Raw genomic sequence first — 21,809 nt, 5'->3', positions numbered from 1 at the left:
TTCGCCAGTATACAACCGAGTATCTAGTTAAGTAGTGACAGCGGTCTATATGACCCCATCATTACGGGGTCTCTGCCCAGTATGGGCAAGACTACCAATGTTGCTTCTCGCATAGAGGTAGGTAGGATCCCCTTAGCATATGCAGCATTATACGTCAAAAAAGTCTAGGGGCCAATACTGTCTGGAATGTGGCATAGAATTTGATCGGCCACCCACCAGTACCCGGAGTCTTTCCCCACACTGTGTATTTGATTGCCTCTTCTATATCCGACATCTGCAGCAGAGTCTCTAGCACATCACTATCCTCTGGGGCCACGTACGGCATACGCAAGGAGTCCAGGAACACATCTCGTTCAACACTCTCTATGCCCCTCTCCGGGGCGGTGTATAATGTGCAATAGTACTCGCAAAATGCTGCCTTACTACCCTCCAGTGTATTCAGCAACTGCCCATTCCGACCCCTTAGAGCTGTAATTGGGCTTTGGGCGTTCTCTGACCTCAGAAGCCAGGCCAGGAGTTTGCCCGCCCACCAAAGCTGGTACAAGCATCTTCCATCTGGGTATGGGGGAGGGGTGCAGTTCCACCATAACCAGATCCATAGGAGTGAATGGTCTGATAGCGTACGACCAAGATACTCAGCGTTTGTAATTTTTAATAAGGCTTCTGGATTACAATAAATAAGGTCAATCTTAGTGTGCAGGTCATGCAGCCCTGAATAATATGAGTATTTGCACTCAGTGGGGTGCAAGCCCCACCATGCTTGTGTAATTGGTTGATGTGTTGCCCATTGACAAATGTTCTGCAATCGATATAGACTGGGCACCCAGTACCGGTGGACGAGATCAGTCCAATTCTATGCCTGGTATGCTATTATAATCTCCGCCCCAGTAGCATGGCGCTGCTGGGTTATTAAGTAAAGTTGTAGTGAGTGACTGCAAGAATGTGATCTGGTTAGCGTTAGAGGCATATAGTGAGATTAGAGCTTGGTGTTCTGTCTAGGTTCCCTTCTAGTATTACATACCACCCCTCTGGGTCTGTCCTGGTGTGTAGCATCTCCAAAGGTACCTCTGGTGAGACCCATATAAGCATCCCCCTGGTGTATCTAGAGTATGTGGTCCCTACTAATATGCCCCGCCATCCCTCAAGCATCCTTTCCAGGTCTAGTGTGGTAAGATGCATTTCTTGCAGCAACGCTACGTGTATTTTGCATCGTCGTAAAAACTGGAATACATTGTATCTTTTACCAAAGCCCGCCAACCCTCTTACATTCCATGTCATAAGGGTATTGTGCCATTTGCTTTGTTGTATGTGATGTTACCTATAACTAGAAGGCCGCAAGGTGGGGGCGACTGGGAGTTCCGATTTCTCTTTGGCCGCCCCCTACCCTCTGCAACGCCACCTCCATCCCTTCACACATCCCGACTGCGCAACTTTCAGTACTGTTAGAACCCAATAAAACAGACCCTCCGACATAAAACAGGTATGACAGTAAACTCCCCATCCCAGGCTGTGGAGCCATCTGGCGATCAGCCAATAGCACTGTAATGCTTATATGGAACTAAACAATCTATTATTCAACTGTGAATACACCGTGGTGTAAATGGGATTTGCGTGGTTGGCCAATCAGAGACAAGTGTCGTAACGTCACATAAGTTGATAGTGCCCAGCCCTTAGGATAGATATATCAACCCTGCCTCTGTATGTGCACAGCTGTTCACATGTGTGCTGGGCACACTTTAGCTCCCATGTTATTCCCAGAACAACAATGTATCTTATAGCAAGTCTTCAGCAGTTTGTGGTGGTATAGATGGGCCGCTGCCCAATAGTGCTTGTATCTGTTCACTGTCCAGATCTGGGACATCTGCGTCCAGTCCGAATTTCCACTTCAGCCACCACCTCTGCTCTCTCTGGCTGCTTGTTCTCTCGATGGGCCAACCCGTGGTTGCTGTTTACTTGTGCCTTGGTTCTCCCATCTCGTATTCCTTGTTGGTCGTAAAGGTGGTTTCTGCATTGCATGGGTTATGTCTCTGCCTTCCAGCCATGTCCAGGCTTCATCTGGTGTGGTACAAAAGGTGGTGTTATTGTCCATTGTGATCCGGAGAGTTGCCGGGAATTGCAGTGCATATTTAATGTTGTGCTCCCTGAGTGTGCGTTTAACCAGTAGGAAAGATGCTCGCTTATGCTGCACTTCAAGGGTGTAGTCAGCATAAATGTGCACCTGTGCATCCGACACTCTCCAGCGGCCTCGGGCACGGGCCATCTGCAGGATGTGGTCTCTGTCTCAATAATTAAAGAGGCAAACCCCCACTGGGCATGCGGGAGCCCCCGGGCAAGGATGTCTGCCCAGTACCGTGTGGGCTCATTCAACTGAGAAGAAAGACGAACGTTTGCCTTGTAGGACTGTTTGAGATAGCCAGTCTTCCATGTAGAGATCCTTGCTGGGCCCCATCACGCGTATATTATTACATCAGGACTGTCCTTCTTTATCCTCTAACCGCTGTCACAGTTGTATCACCTCCTTTTGTAAAGCTCTAATGTGTGAGGTAGCATCTGCCACCCATGGTTGCATATCAGATACTGTGTTTGTTTCTGTGGCTTCAAAGCGTTCCTTCAACTTCTTATGATCTTTGCGCAGGTGACCCATGTCTATACGCAATGTATCAATCTTGGGTTCCAAAGTGATCTTGATGTCAAGTAGTGCATTTAGTATGTCATTAAATCTCTGAGAGTGCTCTGCCAATGTCATCGCCAACGAGGCGTCCAGGGAGTTTCTACGTTCTTCTAGCGCCATCTCCTCTTGCGCTCCTGAGCTGGCCGCCCCAGGTTTGTCTGTTTTGTTGCGACTTATCTCTGTTTCTGTGAGCCTGTCCTTATGTGGTATTCCGGTGTCGCCTGTGCTGACAGAGTGATTCAGAAGGCATCCAGCGCAGCCAGCACGCATAAAGACATCCAGGTATTAGTCTAAATACGTAGGCCTGCATTGAAGGGCTTCAACGCTTTAGATTGCCCCCCAGTGTCCCCCTCAGTGCTATGGTGGGGGGAAGTCAACTTCCCAGGTAGGAGTACTATATCCACTCCCTCCATTCGTCCTTGTTACTTCATTCCAAGGTCCGATGTGTGAGCCAGTCCTTAGGCCTAAGGTGGTAGGAGCAGGGAGAGACGCAATCTGCCGGCTCCTCGGCTGCTCCCCCACCCGGACTCTTCCTGCAGGGTCGTCAGGCACCACTGGTTTCAGCATGGGGGGGGGCCTCCCTTCTTATGTGGGTGCCAATGCGGTTTTTGGCAGCCAATCCCTGGGCCGCAGCCTCCATTTGTTGCCCGGGCCAAGCCCCAGGCAGCCTCCGCCTTTACGCAGCTAGTCGTGTCCCAGGTGAGTCTTCACTACGCTCCACGCACTCACCAGGACGTTCACTGTCTCCTCTCTGTGGCATGACTCGGTGTGCTCTCCACAAACGCACCCCCAGGAGCTGGGGGTGGGGGATGGCTCGTTTTCTCCCTTCTCGGGCAAAGGTCAGCGATCGCGGGTCTCTATGCAACCCGACTGCTAGGCTGCCTGTTCCTCGCAACAACTCCGCATAGGCAGGCAGGCCCGATTCCGTTGACCGGGCTGCACCGTCCACCTCGCCGACTCCCCACCCGCTGTCTTGCTATGCAGGTGGTAGCTGGTGTCGGGACCCTCTCATCATCCTGTTATTTGGCCGAGTTGTAGCATTTAGTTCAGGATCACAACCGGGCCTGGAGCGGAGTCTAATTTAGCTGTCCGCTCCGGTCGCCATCTTGGCCACTCCCCCCAGGGATGATAAATTGATAACCCTTCTTTGTTAATGGCATGCAGGATTTCTCTGATCAAGATGGTAATCCATCACAAATTGTTATATATTTTTGTCAATATACCTGTTCCCATAACTAAGGTCTTCTTAAACTGTGAGTATTCTAATAATCAAGTTAATATGGGAAGGTTGGTAGCTATGACTGAACCAGGAGATGCTGATTCTTCAATGTAGTCGTAAAGAGTTCTCGGTCTATAATATGAAGACATTGTTCTGCAGCATGAGTGCACTTCTGGTGCCTCCTAGCATCACACCTTCCATATTTAGAAGTTGAAAGAGTATCCTTTGTGGCCAACCCAGATTTGGCAATACTAATCGGCCCACTGACATGCTGTAAGTTTAATATTGACAAAACAGCTTGCATGGGATGGGTATGGAGGTGTACAGCCAATAAGGTGGGGCTGTAGGTGAATTAAGATAACTCCAATATACCGCTCAGAGTGGACCCTAAGGTGCAGTTGGCTAGAATGTGACTTTACAGGATGGGAGACATGTACTCATATGGCAAGTTTATATAACTCAACAAGTTTAAGAATATTTTAATATTACACATTTGGATATATTTATGTATGTAAACTTGCCACAACTATAGACCTTAAACATACTCACACAATTAATACAAAATAGAGATCCTAGGCAGTTCAACAGTTACACATATGGTACAATCCAAATGGAAGGGAGGTGGGAGTCTAATCAGACAGGTGCTGTTGGGATGCTGAGCAAGGGACATCACTAACTGACAAGCGGTAGCAGTTCTGTTTCACACACCAAAAACCTACCACTCAACAGGAAGAACCAGCTACTTGTAGGAAGCTGTTTCTTTACATTGTGCACAGTGTACCTCACTTTGGTGCACTAAGTCAGAGAAAACCCCAAAGGTATCACAGAGGCACAAATGACACCTCAAACGCTCACTTTTGTGGTAGTGTGGTCAAGCAGTTAGGCATATCCGAGGATAGTGCTAACTATGTAGTGGACACACATAGGCAGTATGTGAGGGACACTCAAAGACAAATCCAACACCAAATTATAAAAATAATGCATACTTTTATATAATATAATTTGTACACTTTTCAAAAGTTGACAGTGCATTTTTTGGAGCAGTAATGTTATCCTTGGGGGGGGGGGGGGGAGACATAGTACATACTGGTACTTAGCAGCAGCTTACAGAAATGAACTTCTGGAGTTAAGGTAAGTACGGGGCAAAGGTCCAAAGCAGCACCAACAGTTCACTTCTGGAGGCGCAGAGGCGTCTGTGTGCAGAGGTACTTTTCAGCCTCGGATGCCCTAATGTTATCCTACCGAAGAGAAACAGACACTGTATAGGAGCACTAAGCCATGACGTATAGGACTGTTTTTCTGAATTTAAGGTAAGGGACAAAGTCCAAGGCCACACCAATAATTCATCTCGGGGGCTCTGGACTGTCCGGGTGCAGAGATGTGTTATGGCGTTGGGTGTCCCTTTCACTTCAACGGGAAACAGTCCAGTCACAAAGTTGCTGCAAGATGGGACTGGAAAGTAGTCTGGGTGAGCCCACAGGAGGGCTTCTCCCTTGAAGTCCTTGGGCACGTGGGGACACAATTGATTCACTCCTCCCCAGGCAGTGGGGCTCAGGTGCAGTGGTGTCTTTTGGCGTCGGTCCGGTGCTGGAGTTACTCACGGTTATAGCAGAGTCTGCAGAAATAGGCTGCAGATGACGTTGGAAAGTCCACAGTGGGCAGGCACAAGGTGGGCTTCGTCTCTGGAGGGCCTGGGAGCCAAACTGGCATTGTTGTCCCACTTCTGCTCGGGCTAGTCGGCTTGGGTGCAGTGGTTCTTTTTTGGGTTGCCTGTAGATGCAGGGAAACCGCTCCTTTGCTCCTTTGCTCCAAGTGAGTTCTTCTCTGCACTGGCAGCTCTCCCAGCTCTTGGAGGCTACAGTGGCAGGACAGGTCAGTTGCTCCTCAAGGGTCGGGTGCATCAGGCAGGCTAGCAGGGTTGGTGCCAAGTAAGTTGTGCTTCTCGGGTCAGCAGTCCTTAAGGGGAGTGAAAGGTAGTAGCCAATGGACTACCTACCCTTGGGGTCACTACAACCACCAGATCAATTATTTTGGGGAGTGGGCGTCGCCCTGTCCCAGAATTCCTAATTCCCCCACACACAAGATGGCGGATTACCTGAAGCTGTGTTCATTTCAGGCTGATCACCCTAGGGGTGTGTCCAGCCTGGTAATGCAACACGCCTCCTGCATAGCTAGTTTTCCTGCCTGTCCAGGTGCCAGATGGGTCCTGGGGCAGGTGAGTGTTTCTCCCTCTGAGGAAGGCCAGTTCTGCATACCAAAGGCAGTGGGCTTCTTTGAAGCTTCCTGCCTTGGAACCCAGATTTGCAGGTCATCCCAACAGATTTGTTGGGAGGGGTGTATAAACACCTCTCTGAGAACAGGCTTTGTTTCTGACCTCCAGAGAGCAAACGCTCTCACCCTTGGGGGTCAGATTCTCATCTGTTGATGGCAGACTGGCTAGAACAGGTCAGTGAGTTCACCAGCAGTTGGTACGTTTTCAGGGGGCACCTCTACAGCAATGTAGTGCTGTAGATTAACAAACTCTGCATACTCCTGCCATCTAGTGTTAGGTCCCGAGTGGTGCAAGTTGCTTTTCTTCAAAGAAGTGTTTCGAGTCACAAGACAGAGAAACTATTCCTCTCAGTGATACTGCGCATGGACATCGACTCCTTTGATAGACTGTCTTCCCACAAATGGGTAAGAAAGGAGTATAAGGAAGGAAAGTGTAAGAAAAAAGATGTCCATGCAATGTATACATACATATGTACAACTATATACAAGTATAATGAACTGCAATGGCCACAGGCGTCCAAGGAGGAGGGACGGCACATGTAAATCTACAGTACTACATGCCACAAACAGATGCTTACAGGGTAAGTAACAATCTGTTTGATGGCATGTGTGGCTGTAGATACACATGCTCTGCATAGTCTGTAAAGTGGTTTTTCCATAAAGTGGTGGTTAGCCTGCAGGAGTAGCAGCTGATTGAAAAAGTGTACGTAGTATTGCCTGACCTACATTAGCTTGCTAGCGTGCTAAGACATCCACAAAGTAGTATTTTGTGAATGTGTATGGTGAGACCAAGTAACTGCCTTACAGGTGTCAGCTATGGGAATGTTACCCAGGAAAGCCATAGAGGCACCTTTTTTCCAATTAGATTGAGCTCTGGGAGAAGCAGGCAAAGGTCTTTTAGCCTTAACATAGTAAGTCTGTATGCATTTGCCTATCCAATTGGCTATGCCTGATTTGGACATGGGGTTACATTTATACGGTGGAGAAAAAGTCACAAAGAGTTGTTTGATTTTTCTAAAGTCCTTTGATCTGTCAATGTAAAACATGACTGCCCTTTTAACATCTAGCATGTGGAAGGGTCTTCCTGCAAGAGAGTCAGATTACGGGACGAAGACCAATTCAATGGACTGGTTTCATTGAAACTGAGAAACCACTTTAGGTAGAAACTTAGGGTTAGTGTGAAGGAATACTTTATTCCTATGGATCTGACATGCCTGATGAAGGAGATGGCGACTAAGAAGGACACTTTCCAAAGGGGAATTGAAGTGGAGATGAATGGAGTGGTTCAAAAGGGAGACCCATGAGTCTGGTGAGCGCAATGTTAAGGTTCCACAATGGTGCAGGTGGTACCCTGGGTGGAATTACCCGCTTAAGGCCTTCAATGAAGGCCTTAATCAATGGTATTCTAAACAAGGAAACATGTCTGTTCTGTGGATATGCAGCTATAGCAAGATGCAGTTGAATGGAACTGAAGGCTAGATTTGCTTTTTGTAAGTGGAGCAAATAACAAATAATCTCTTGAATTGTAGTTTTCATGGGATCAATACATTTGGGTTGGCAGTAGAATACAAAATGGTTCCATTTTGCAGCATAGCAGGCTCTAGTTGTGGGTCTACCGGCTTCCTTGAGAATGTCCATACATTCTGCAGGCAAGCTTAAGTAGCTAAACTGTGTATCCTCAAAAACCCAATTGCAAGTTTGAGTGACTTGGGATCCGGATGTGCGATTTGTCCTTGTTGAGTGAGAAGGTCCGGCCTGTTGGGGAGCTTCTCATTGTTGGCAGGGTGTGTGTGTGTGTGGTTGGGGGGGGGGGAGGAGGAGAGGGGGGGAGGTCAGAGAACTACTGATAGAAACAAGAGTGTGGTGAACCAAGGCTGTCGTGCCCAAGTGGGAGCTACAAGGATCAAGGTGAGATGTGTTTGATTGATCCTCCGAACCAAAAATGGAATGAGTGGGAGAGGTGAAAAATCGTATGCAAATATCCCTGACCAATTCATCCATAGAGGGTAACCCTTGGATAGAGGGTGTGGAACCCTGAAGGCGAAGCTTGGGCATTTTGCATTTTCTGCTGTGACGAAAAGGTGTATGTGAGGAGTTCCCCGCTTTGCAAAGCATGACTGAAGGACTTGTGGGTGGAGTTCCCATTCATGGACTTCTTGTTGTATCTTGCTGAGCAGGTCTGCAAAGTCATTGTCCGTTCCGGGCAGATACTCCACCACAAGGTGAATGTGGTGGTGAAGGGCCCTTTTCCATAGGGTCTGAGAGAGTTGTGATAGCTGAGAAGAGCGTGTCCTCCCTGTTTCTGTAAGTAGTACATGGCTGTTATGTTGTTGGTACGAACTAAGACAAGCTTGTGAGACAGGTGAGGAAGGAAGGCTTTCAGTGCTAGGAATACTGCCTGAAGCTCCAGGTAGTTGATGTGTAGGGACTGGTGATGGCCATCTCAGAGAACCTGGACTGTGAAATCTTGAAGATGAGCACCCTACCATGTCCGTTATGCGTCTATGGTCAGTGTGACCTGAGGCACAGGGACTAAAAAAAAAAGCTGCCCCTTCAAAATGATGTTGGAGTTCCACCACTTGTACTGCCATTTGTTAAATTTTGTTTTGACCAATGACTTTGTGTTTCACCACTGCGCATAATAGTTGCTCAATGTTCACCAGTAGCACATGGTATGTTTTGTTCAGTTTAGCCGCCTATGGGCTTTGACATTGCATTAGTCATTACATTCTGTATTCTGCCTATTGGCTTTGACATGGCATTAGCCATTACTTTCTGTATTCAGTTGAGCCGCCTATGGGCTTTGACATTGCATTAGCCATTCCTATTGGCTTTGACATGCTGTATCCAGTCTAGCCGCCTATTGGCTTTGACATTGCATTCCTATTGGCTTTGACATGATGTATTCAATTTAGCTGCCTATTGACTTTGACATGCTATTAGATATTCTGCCTATGGGCTTTGACATGATATTATATATTGCATTTTGTATTCAGCTTAACTGCCTATTGGCTTTGACATGATATTATACATTACATTTTGTATTCAGCTCCGCTGCCTATTGGCTTTGACATGATATTATACATTGCATTTTATATTCAGCTCAGCTGCCTATTGGCTTTGACATGATATTATACATTGCATTTTGTATTCAGCTCAGCTGCCTATGGGCTTTGACATGATATAAGACATTGCATTTTGAATTCAGCTTAGATGCTTATTGGCTTTGACATGACACTAGACATTGCATTTGATATTTAGGTTAGCTGCCCATTGCCTTTAACGTGGAGTTAGACATTGCAGTTGAGAATCCAAGCTGTATTTTTCCAAGCTGTGTTTTTGCACAAGATGTTTTTCTCACAGTAGACTAGACATGATAAGAGAGAGTACATGGGTGTTGTTTTTCTTCGCTTGAGCTTGGGAACAGGAGTAGTCTTGGAGACCTGGCCAGTCTCCAAAAGGCTTGCTCAGTTTCCCAGGTCTGAGAGGAGGGGGCACACCTTTGTAACAAATGTAACAGGCTGCAGAGAGTCAGATTTGAATCTGCCGGACCTCGTGCTGGAGCTTGGCGCCAGCTGCCAGCAATCCCGTGTGGGTAGATGAATCTCTTTCTCGCAGCTGACAGGGGGTCATCAGCTTGCAGACCTTAGAAAGATGAAGCTGTAAATAGTTTCCCACACGGTGAAGTATTTGTTTTGCTTTGCATTCAATATCTTATAAATATAACCTGCTGTGTATATTGCAAACTGATATATTTTGTTTGATTAACGCGGGCGTGAAAGCTACTAATTCGTCAACATAAAAAGTGTGGTTGGGGAAGAATTAACAACAATAAAAGTCTCCTTTGAACTCAGAAGTGCATTTCTGGTGTGTTATGTTAGTGCTTAGAAACTAGATAAGAGGAAAGCACTACAATTGGTACCAGAAGTGGGGTCGATAATTAAGAGTTGATTAAGGGGTATTGACGAATTGGTAGATTTCGAAGTGCACACTTTAAAAGTGTAATTGTTTCTGTTGTTTGGAGAATTACAGAAATTGTTTTTTTGTTTGGAGAATCACAGTAGCACGGCAGACCATGTCTGGGAATGCATGTGTTGTTAAACTGCCCGATGGTGCTAAGAAAAACTGCGAGTTGTTTTCTGTTTGGAGAATCACAGAAGCACGGCAGACCATGTCTGAGAATGCATGTGTTGTTAAACTGCCCGATTGTGCTAAGAAAAACTGTGAATTGTTTTCTGTTTGGAGAATTACAGAAGCACGGCAGACCATGTTTGAAAATGCATGTGTAGCTAAACTGCCTGATACTGCTTTGAGAAATAATTCCTGTTGTACATATGTAGAAAACGTGTTTGACATGATATTATCTTTTGGAAGTAATGATGACAGAAAGGTCTGGATACCTTTATCTGCTTATAGAGAAATGCAGGAGAAATGTAGGAAGTTGGAACATGAAAATAGGAATTTACGTGAGCAAATTAGCCAGGATACAATAATTCAAAAGAAGACTGAAAGTTATAAAACTGCTGTTGTAGAAGAATCTTTCTTTTCCCATTCCAGTAATGAGGGGGTTAAGACAGCTCCGAGCTGCACTGAGTTTTCGTGTGAGCCAGGGTTTTTGGCAGCCAAAATGCATTCCTTAACTGATAACACAGACGACGAGAGAGACCAGAATGTGATTTACGAGTTACTGTTGCAGAATGAAGCAAAAAGAAAGGTTTTAAAGGAAGAGACACCGAGTTTCATTAGCTTGTTTGATTTTTGGAAAAAGAATAGCCCTCATTTGAGAGAAATCCTAACACTTTTGTATATGGTCACTGTGAAAAATTATATGCAGTTGCGCGCTTGTGATTTGGCAAATGAAATAATGCAGACTTTAGGTTTCTGCACAGTGCAAGAAGGAAATACTTATGTACATGTAACTCAAGAACAAGGAAAGAAAATAGTGCCCCTAGCTAGAATCATACAATGGATCTGGTACTTGCAAGACAGGGCTAGAGTACCACAGGTAAAAGAGTTATCAATGAAGTTGTGTGCACCATTTGAATTCGTGTCTACTGAAGATAAAAAGCATGTTTGTTTTACTAATGATTCATTGACTGAAATGTTGTTTTCTGGCACAGGAGAAGGAATGGAGTTGTATAATGTGTGTCAGATTTTAAAGCAAGAGCTACGTGAGATGTGTCATTTTTACGCTGATTTTTGGTTCATTGCTAATGTTTTAGCACCTAACTGGTTCAATTACCTTGCAGATGTTAATGAGAAAAATGCAGAGAGAGAAGTGTACACCCAGAATTCTGCCTTAGTGGGGATGGCTAAGTGGGTGCCCCAGAAATGTGAACAGCTGAGAGAAAAAGCCACTTACAGGTGGGCAGAGATGAGAGAGATGCACATTCCCCTAGATTTGATAAAAACTGTGCAGCACGCACAAAAGCAATCTGTCATGCAAGCAGTCACAGAGCAGTTGGGGAGAGGAAAGTTACCAGATCAGAAATGGCAAATTGATCAGGTTTTAGGGAGAGTGATTGCTGCAAATTACCAAGGAAAAATCGAAATTATGCTGATACCTAGAAAAGAATCTGATTCATTCATACAAATTGGAGACTGAATGGCCCAAATTGGCAAAAATGCAGTGAATGGAGGTTTGGTAAAGAAGGAGTCTGCCCCAGCCCTTCTGACAGTGCAAGAAAAGGGAAGCTGTGGCGCAGCAGATAAAAACCTCAGTGCTGATGTGTGGGCTGAAGCCCCAAGTGATCCTCCAGAACCTGCAGTGAATATAACAAAGGGCCCCAAAAACGTCCTGCTGATTATAAAACAGGGAAAGAAAGAGGAAGGGTGCAGTTTAAATGAAAAATGTTATTTGCAAGAAAAGTCATACTTGTTTCTTTTGCAGATCCTACCACGTTTCGCCACTGTCCCTGAGTGTGCTGTGTGGTCCCCCTTCCGGTGTGTGCGTGTGGGGTCGGGGAAGGGACCGAATCCCCAACCTGAACCTGGCTGAGTAAAGTGCCAGCACCATGGATCCATTTTGCGCAAACTGCGCCTTCAGTTCAAGTTCAACTTGTTTGATTGCATTCTTCCACTGGAACTAAGCTGTGATTTTTTTTTTTCCCTCTCATATGGAACTCTGACTTTTGCTTATCTTCCAGCAAACCTTTCAGGTGGACCGTGCACCTTTACATGAGTAGAACTCATGCCACATCAAATTGCTAACACTGTTGAATTAGAGACTCATTCAGAGTACAAATTGCCCAGTCTTTTCTATGTAGATGTATCTGATGTGAAAGGTTATGAAATCTATATGTTAATTCACTTCTATTGCTTTACAGGGATCATTCAAATCTGACTTGCTGATAATGTTTTTTTTCTGTGCTGATGTTTTTTTTTTTTTTTTTTTAAACAAGAGATATGTGAAACAAAAATTCATTGGTCAAAGGGCGGAATGTACTGCCATTTGTTAAATTTTGTTTTGACCAATGACTCTGTGTTTCACCACTGCGCATATTAGTTGCTCAATGTTCACCAGTAGCACATGGTATGTTTTGTTCAGTTTAGCCACCAATGGGCTTTGACATTGCATTAGTCATTACATTCTGTATTCTGCCTATTGGCTTTGACATGGCATTAGCCATTACTTTCTGTATTCAGTTGAGCCGCCTATGGGCTTTGACATTGCATTAGCCATTCCTATTGGCTTTGACATGCTGTATCCAGTCTAGCCGCCTATTGGCTTTGACATTGCATTCCTATTGGCTTTGACATGATGTATTCAATTTAGCTGCCTATTGACTTTGACATGCTATTAGATATTCTGCCTATGGGCTTTGACATGATATTATATATTGCATTTTGTATTCAGCTTAACTGCCTATTGGCTTTGACATGATATTATACATTACATTTTGTATTCAGCTCCGCTGCCTATTGGCTTTGACATGATATTATACATTGCATTTTGTATTCAGCTCAGCTGCCTATGGGCTTTGACATGATATAAGACATTGCATTTTGTATTCAGCTTAGATGCTTATTGGCTTTGACATGACACTAGACATTGCATTTGATATTTAGGTTAGCTGCCCATTGCCTTTAACGTGGAGTTAGACATTGCAGTTGAGAATCCAAGCTGTATTTTTCCAAGCTGTGTTTTTGCACAAGATGTTTTTCTCACAGTAGACTAGACATGATAAGAGAGAGTACATGGGTGTTGTTTTTCTTCGCTTGAGCTTGGGAACAGGAGTAGTCTTGGAGACCTGGCCAGTCTCCAAAAGGCTTGCTCAGTTTCCCAGGTCTGAGAGGAGGGGGCACACCTTTGTAACAAATGTAACTGGCTGCAGAGAGTCAGATTCAAATCTGCCGGACCTCGTGCTGGAGCTTGGCGCCAGCTGCCAGCAATCCCGTGTGGGTAGATGAATCTCTTTCTCGCGGCTGACAGGGGGTCATCAGCTTGCAGACCTTAGAAAGATGAAGCTGTAAATAGTTTCCCACACAGTGAAGTATTTGTTTTGCTTTGCATTCAATATCTTATAAATATAACCTGCTGTGTATATTGCAAACTGATATATTTTGTTTGATTAACGCGGGCGTGAAAGCTACTAATTCGTCAACATAAAAAGTGTGGTTGGGGAAGAATTAACAACAATAAAAGTCTCCTTTGAACTCAGAAGTGCATTTCTGGTGTGTTATGTTAGTGCTTAGAAACTAGATAAGAGGAAAGCACTACAATTGGTACCAGAAGTGGGGTCGATAATTAAGAGTTGATTAAGGGGTATTGACGAATTGGTAGATTTCGAAGTGCACACTTTAAAAGTGTAATTGTTTCTGTTGTTTGGAGAATTACAGAAATTGTTTTTTTGTTTGGAGAATCACAGTAGCACGGCAGACCATGTCTGGGAATGCATGTGTTGTTAAACTGCCCGATGGTGCTAAGAAAAACTGCGAGTTGTTTTCTGTTTGGAGAATCACAGAAGCACGGCAGACCATGTCTGAGAATGCATGTGTTGTTAAACTGCCCGATTGTGCTAAGAAAAACTGTGAATTGTTTTCTGTTTGGAGAATTACAGAAGCACGGCAGACCATGTTTGAAAATGCATGTGTAGCTAAACTGCCTGATACTGCTTTGAGAAATAATTCCTGTTGTACATATGTAGAAAACGTGTTTGACATGATATTATCTTTTGGAAGTAATGATGACAGAAAGGTCTGGATACCTTTATCTGCTTATAGAGAAATGCAGGAGAAATGTAGGAAGTTGGAACATGAAAATAGGAATTTACGTGAGCAAATTAGCCAGGATACAATAATTCAAAATAAGACTGAAAGTTATAAAACTGCTGTTGTAGAAGAATCTTTCTTTTCCCATTCCAGTAATGAGGGGGTTAAGACAGCTCCGAGCTGCACTGAGTTTTCGTGTGAGCCAGGGTTTTTGGCAGCCAAAATGCATTCCTTAACTGATAACACAGACGACGAGAGAGACCAGAATGTGATTTACGAGTTACTGTTGCAGAATGAAGCAAAAAGAAAGGTTTTAAAGGAAGAGACACCGAGTTTCATTAGCTTGTTTGATTTTTGGAAAAAGAATAGCCCTCATTTGAGAGAAATCCTAACACTTTTGTATATGGTCACTGTGAAAAATTATATGCAGTTGCGCGCTTGTGATTTGGCAAATGAAATAATGCAGACTTTAGGTTTCTGCACAGTGCAAGAAGGAAATACTTATGTACATGTAACTCAAGAACAAGGAAAGAAAATAGTGCCCCTAGCTAGAATCATACAATGGATCTGGTACTTGCAAGACAGGGCTAGAGTACCACAGGTAAAAGAGTTATCAATGAAGTTGTGTGCACCATTTGAATTCGTGTCTACTGAAGATAAAAAGCATGTTTGTTTTACTAATGATTCATTGACTGAAATGTTGTTTTCTGGCACAGGAGAAGGAATGGAGTTGTATAATGTGTGTCAGATTTTAAAGCAAGAGCTACGTGAGATGTGTCATTTTTACGCTGATTTTTGGTTCATTGCTAATGTTTTAGCACCTAACTGGTTCAATTACCTTGCAGATGTTAATGAGAAAAATGCAGAGAGAGAAGTGTACACCCAGAATTCTGCCTTAGTGGGGATGGCTAAGTGGGTGCCCCAGAAATGTGAACAGCTGAGAGAAAAAGCCACTTACAGGTGGGCAGAGATGAGAGAGATGCACATTCCCCTAGATTTGATAAAAACTGTGCAGCACGCACAAAAGCAATCTGTCATGCAAGCAGTCACAGAGCAGTTGGGGAGAGGAAAGTTACCAGATCAGAAATGGCAAATTGATCAGGTTTTAGGGAGAGTGATTGCTGCAAATTACCAAGGAAAAATCGAAATTATGCTGATACCTAGAAAAGAATCTGATTCATTCATACAAATTGGAGACTGAATGGCCCAAATTGGCAAAAATGCAGTGAATGGAGGTTTGGTAAAGAAGGAGTCTGCCCCAGCCCTTCTGACAGTGCAAGAAAAGGGAAGCTGTGGCGCAGCAGATAAAAACCTCAGTGCTGATGTGTGGGCTGAAGCCCCAAGTGATCCTCCAGAACCTGCAGTGAATATAACAAAGGTCCCCAAAAACGTCCTGCTGATTATAAAACAGGGAAAGAAAGAGGAAGGGTGCAGTTTAAATAAAAAAATGTTATTTGCAAGAAAAGTCATACTTGTTTCTTTTGCAGATCCTACCACGTTTCGCCACTGTCCCTGAGTGTGCTGTGTGGTCCCCCTTCCGGTGTGTGCGTGTGGGGTCGGGGAAGGGACCGAATCCCCAACCTGAACCTGGCTGAGTAAAGTGCCAGCACCATGGATCCATTTTGCGCAAACTGCGCCTTCAGTTCAAGTTCAACTTGTTTGATTGCATTCTTCCACTGGAACTAAGCTGTGATTTTTTTTTTTCCCTCTCATATGGAACTCTGACTTTTGCTTATCTTCCAGCAAACCTTTCAGGTGGACCGTGCACCTTTACATGAGTAGAACTCATGCCACATCAAATTGCTAACACTGTTGAATTAGAGACTCATTCAGAGTACAAATTGCCCAGTCTTTTCTATGTAGATGTATCTGATGTGAAAGGTTATGAAATCTATATGTTAATTCACTTCTATTGCTTTACAGGGATCATTCAAATCTGACTTGCTGATAATGTTTTTTTTCTGTGCTGATGTTTTTTTTTTTTTTTGTTTGAAACAAGAGATATGTGAAACAAAAATTCATTGGTCAAAGGGCGGAATGTACTGCCATTTGTTAAATTTTGTTTTGACCAATGACTCTGTGTTTCACCACTGCGCATATTAGTTGCTCAATGTTCACCAGTAGCACATGGTATGTTTTGTTCAGTTTAGCCACCAATGGGCTTTGACATTGCATTAGTCATTACATTCTGTATTCTGCCTATTGGCTTTGACATGGCATTAGCCATTACTTTCTGTATTCAGTTGAGCCGCCTATGGGCTTTGACATTGCATTAGCCATTCCTATTGGCTTTGACATGCTGTATCCAGTCTAGCCGCCTATTGGCTTTGACATTGCATTCCTATTGGCTTTGACATGATGTATTGTATTCAATTTAGCTGCCTATTGACTTTGACATGCTATTAGATATTCTGCCTATGGGCTTTGACATGATATTATATATTGCATTTTGTATTCAGCTTAACTGCCTATTGGCTTTGACATGATATTATACATTACATTTTGTATTCAGCTCCGCTGCCTATTGGCTTTGACATGATATTATACATTGCATTTTGTATTCAGCTCAGCTGCCTATGGGCTTTGACATGATATAAGACATTGCATTTTGTATTCAGCTTAGATGCTTATTGGCTTTGACATGACACTAGACATTGCATTTGATATTTAGGTTAGCTGCCCATTGCCTTTAACGTGGAGTTAGACATTGCAGTTGAGAATCCAAGCTGTATTTTTCCAAGCTGTGTTTTTGCACAAGATGTTTTTCTCACAGTAGACTAGACATGATAAGAGAGAGTACATGGGTGTTGTTTTTCTTCGCTTGAGCTTGGGAACAGGAGTAGTCTTGGAGACCTGGCCAGTCTCCAAAAGGCTTGCTCAGTTTCCCAGGTCTGAGAGGAGGGGGCACACCTTTGTAACAAATGTAACTGGCTGCAGAGAGTCAGATTCAAATCTGCCGGACCTCGTGCTGGAGCTTGGCGCCAGCTGCCAGCAATCCCGTGTGGGTAGATGAATCTCTTTCTCGCGGCTGACAGGGGGTCATCAGCTTGCAGACCTTAGAAAGATGAAGCTGTAAATAGTTTCCCACACAGTGAAGTATTTGTTTTGCTTTGCATTCAATATCTTATAAATATAACCTGCTGTGTATATTGCAAACTGATATATTTTGTTTGATTAACGCGGGCGTGAAAGCTACTAATTCGTCAACATAAAAAGTGTGGTTGGGGAAGAATTAACAACAATAAAAGTCTCCTTTGAACTCAGAAGTGCATTTCTGGTGTGTTATGTTAGTGCTTAGAAACTAGATAAGAGGAAAGCACTACACCACTGCAGAGGACAGAGAGTGTGGGAGTCTAACAACACTAGATTTTCCAGGTGACCTTGTAACTGAGATCACCTGCAAGACAAACATTGCTGTTGGGGACCCATGTGAAGTCTGGCATTGGGAAGTACAGCGATGCAAGAGGCCATCATCACCAAGAGAAGCATAAAGGTCCCAACTGTAAAGGAATGGTTTTCTTGAAACTGGGGAAGAAGGGATTGGAAATTCTGGAAGCAAGCAAGGTTGGGATATGCAAACCTTAACCCTGCATTGAGAATAGCTCCTAAGTAAGGTTGAACCTGCAGGGGCTGAAGGTGGGATCTGCGAATGACGTGAACATTCTGCCTCCTCAGATGTGCTGATACCACTGCTAAGCACTTTGTGAATACCCTGGGAGAGGCAGAGACCCCAAAGGGAAGGACTTCGAACTGGTAATGTTTGCCTGCAATAACAAACCTTACATATCTTTGGTGTGCAGGAATTGGTATGTGGAAATAGACATCCTTTAGATCTAAAGCTGACAAAGTCGCCTTGCTGTATAAGAGGGGTGACATCCTGAATGGTTAAAGTGTGGAAGTGCTCTGAAAGGACGTAATTATTGAGACGTCTGAGGTCCAGTATGGGTTTGAGCCATCCTTTCTTGGAATCAGGAAATACAGGGAATATACCCCTGAACCTTGCTGTTCTGGTGGAACGGGCTCTAGGGCTCCTTTGAGAAGGAGGGACTGGACTTCTTGTTTGAGAAGGGTTAAGTGTTCCTGAGATAGTCTGTGAGTGCGAGGAGGAATACTGGGAGGGGTGGTGATGGGCTCCAGACAATAACGATATTGGATAATGGTGAGGACCCACTGATCGGTGGTAACAGTGTCCCAGATGGAATAAAACTGTTGAAGTCTTCCCCTGACAGGTGTTAAGTGATCAGGGGGAAAGGTGGAGGTAGTCACTGCTTGGCAGTGGAGGAGGCACCACATGGAGCGGTGTTTTTCCGTCTTTCTTTATGGGGAGATCCTTTATAGGAACCTTGGTAGAAACCGCTTGTGTAGGTGGACTGAGGCTGTCTGGGGTGTGATGATGACACCTCTGAGGTTGACAATTTATATGTGCCCCTGAAGCCAGGGCAGTTAAAAAAAAAACCTTTGAGGAGTGGTCTGTAGGGCACCCATATATTTTGCCGTGGCTGTGTTTTTTTTAGCTTGCCTAATGTGGTGTCAACTTGTGGCACTAAGAGGTGCTTTCTATCGAAGGGCATACTGAATTCTGCCTGCTGAACTTCACATAAGGAGTTTAGGCCGACAGTCACTCATGTTATGGATACAATCAGTCCCCCCATGCTTTGTCACTCTGCCATCCTAAACATGCAGAACTATTCCCAAAGTTGGAACTGCATAACAAGGACACAAGAGAGTTTGGGCTAAAAGAGAACTATTGAGTGAACATTACTAGTGAGTGACACTTATCAGCCACCATTGCATTGGACCACTGACTCTGCAAAGAAGAGTCCAGAACACTGTTATTGAGAATCAGTCCTGACTTCACAGTGCTGGTCTGAATTTAGGATTACACATTTACGAACAAATGTTAAGGAACTATCTGGGCTGTTCATTTGAATAATCATCCCAACTTCTTTATTTTGAAGCTTTTTTAATTCACGTGTAAATGTGGATAAAACAGAATGTATTAAGTGCTTGACTTATAAAATAAAAATAATTAACGTGGAGCCTAAAGTTTTGCTCAGAAGCCCAAGGCCGAGCTGTCGATGGTCAAGTGTCGCAAACCATGGCTAGTAGTCCTGACTCCTCATAATTCTTTAAGCTTCTACTGCACACTCTGTGGCAGCTATATCAAGGCAAGGGTGGCAAGTATTTGCATTCTACTTGTCTGGGCCTTGTTAAATATGTCACTCTTAAACAGAAAGTGCTAATCCAGGACAGACTGAGTTTTTCTAAAGTGGCAAAAACCAACAAAACCTACATAGTTTAGTAGATTGTAGGCCCCAAAATTCCACAGTTCCCCGGAGAACCGCAAGCAATCAAGGACAGCCACAGGTAAAGTAAAACAAGATCTTCAGCACTCACAGCAAAGTGTTGAACCAAGCAGGCAGAGTAAAAAATTCAAACCTACTGACCAAATCAGAGACACATTCTAGTGATAACAGCACAACTGGCTAAGTCACCAGGCCCAAAATAGAAAGGCAGATGAATGACAAAACATTTCTATGGTAGGCATTGTCAAGAAATATTTGTACACATTTGAAGTAATTGCACCATACAGTCTATGAATTGAATCATTTTTATATGCATACTGAACAACGGCAGGTAAGGAAATCTTTTTCAAACAGTTGCATTTTGATGGACCTCCTGAAGGACAGAGACAGCCCTGAATTGGAGCAAAGTGGTAGTTGTGGACCTATAAAATGCCAAAAGAGCATGTCCTGCAAAATGCATTGTGTGAATGGTGAAAATGAGTTGTCTCTTGAGGTTCTTAGAAGGCCACAGGGTTATATTTACCATTTTGATCAGCACCACTGTCTAAAGGCTTCCCCTTTAAGCTCTTGTAACTAAAGATAAGAGGTACTGAAAGACGTTGCCATGCTCCAGGAGACAACTATTAGGTAGGTACAGAAGTTGGTAACATAGGAAAAAGGAGTTCAATGAGCAAGCACAGCTGTGAAGAGAAAGCCCTGCATGTGACAAATGTCACATTAACATTATTCCTCAACCTCCGCAGCACATTTGAAATTAAGTACATTGGGGTGCTTTCAAATTTCTCTTCTCTTAAACTGAAGAAAGTGGTCCCTGCCTTTGAGGAAGGCTTAATGTAGCCAATGTGAGTGCAGATTTAACTGAGCTTGAGGTAATACAGTCAAAATGTTGTGTTCGTAATTCCTATTAAAAGAACAGTATGACTGATAATAGGGTGCATGCATCTTTTGACTCAGTCACAAACTTAACATGTTTGAAGAAATCTTGTACACAGCTCCAAATGTAAATACGTTGTCTTGTGAATAAATATGTGCTACAAATAAAATAGCAATGTGATCTTTATCAGGCTTCTGTTTTGGCTTTCCACATGGTATCCACTGAGTATGTTCAAAGGTGGAAACCCCCAAGTTGGACGCACAGCTTTAAAAGAACATACAAGTTGTTAACTTTGATATTCAAAGTTTCACTACACACTTACCATGGCAATAAAGCGACCAATGAAACAAAAATATGAAAGGTGGTCAGGATTGATTGTTGATGCTGGATTGATTTGCAGACAGTAGTTGCTTTTGCCAGCATACTCAAACAGACAATACATGGGGTTCAAAACCTCATGGGAAAGCAAGAAAAACCATTCCCTGAAAATAGAAGTAAATCGAATGTTATAATTAACCAATTCACACCACTCTGAATTTCCACCCCTGAATTTCTTTAAAAGTATCAACAAAACAGACCATTTTATTTTATTTGCTCTTATTACAGACCCAAAAGATGAAGTTATTTACCTGTAACTACAATTCTCCAGAGTTTGTAACTTTCAAAGAGACACATGCTTCTATCATTCCCAAGGTTCAAGTTGAGGGTAACGGAGTATTTTCAAACAGCCGCAGTAAGAAACAAGTCCCCTGTTTATAACTACACTTCATCATTGACAGCTTCCAAACTCACACAATGTTGAATTATTCCAGAGTGTACAGTATTTGACTACAACAGTATTTTAATTTACCAGTAGGAATCAGTAACATGACTGAAAAGCATGAACACATTGTATATATAACAGCCAAATCATTCATAAGAAAACACTCAATCTTTAACCTGTGATGGAGAATAGTTGTTAGAGGTAAACGGATCGTGTCTTCTCTCCCTCTGGAACATTAATAGACTCACATGCTTAAAACAGAACAGTAAGCAGTACAAACAGTGAAACACAACATATTCAGAACTGGAGAAGAAAGCTCACCTTAATTCAACAAGTTGTTTAGAATTGCCTGGTACCTTGCTACTTTTCCATTTCACCAATAGTAATCCAACAGCAGATGTCACTGCCACGCCTCTTAAGGAGTGCGCAGCGAATGGTCTAATGGTTGGTTTGCCTTGTCATGGTATAACCTGGAGGCTTTTGACTAATCCTCT

The 21,809-nt window shown here is 43.6% G+C and overlaps 1 protein-coding gene across 1 annotated transcript in view; it reads right to left on the bottom strand.

Moving 5' to 3' along the window:
• Positions 1-21,809, bottom strand: part of WWP1 (WW domain containing E3 ubiquitin protein ligase 1) — a 711,039-nt gene that overhangs the window by 279,261 nt on the left and 409,969 nt on the right. Inside the window, exon 17 of the mRNA XM_069220436.1 lies at positions 20,875-21,034. Coding sequence (XP_069076537.1) covers positions 20,875-21,034 — 160 coding nt within the window. The remainder of the gene's footprint in view (positions 1-20,874; positions 21,035-21,809) is intronic.

The sequence above is a fragment of the Pleurodeles waltl genome, chromosome 2_2, assembly GCF_031143425.1.
Source record: "Pleurodeles waltl isolate 20211129_DDA chromosome 2_2, aPleWal1.hap1.20221129, whole genome shotgun sequence".
Classification (NCBI taxonomy): domain Eukaryota; kingdom Metazoa; phylum Chordata; class Amphibia; order Caudata; family Salamandridae; genus Pleurodeles; species Pleurodeles waltl.
This window is presented reverse-complemented; position numbering and strand designations above follow the sequence as displayed.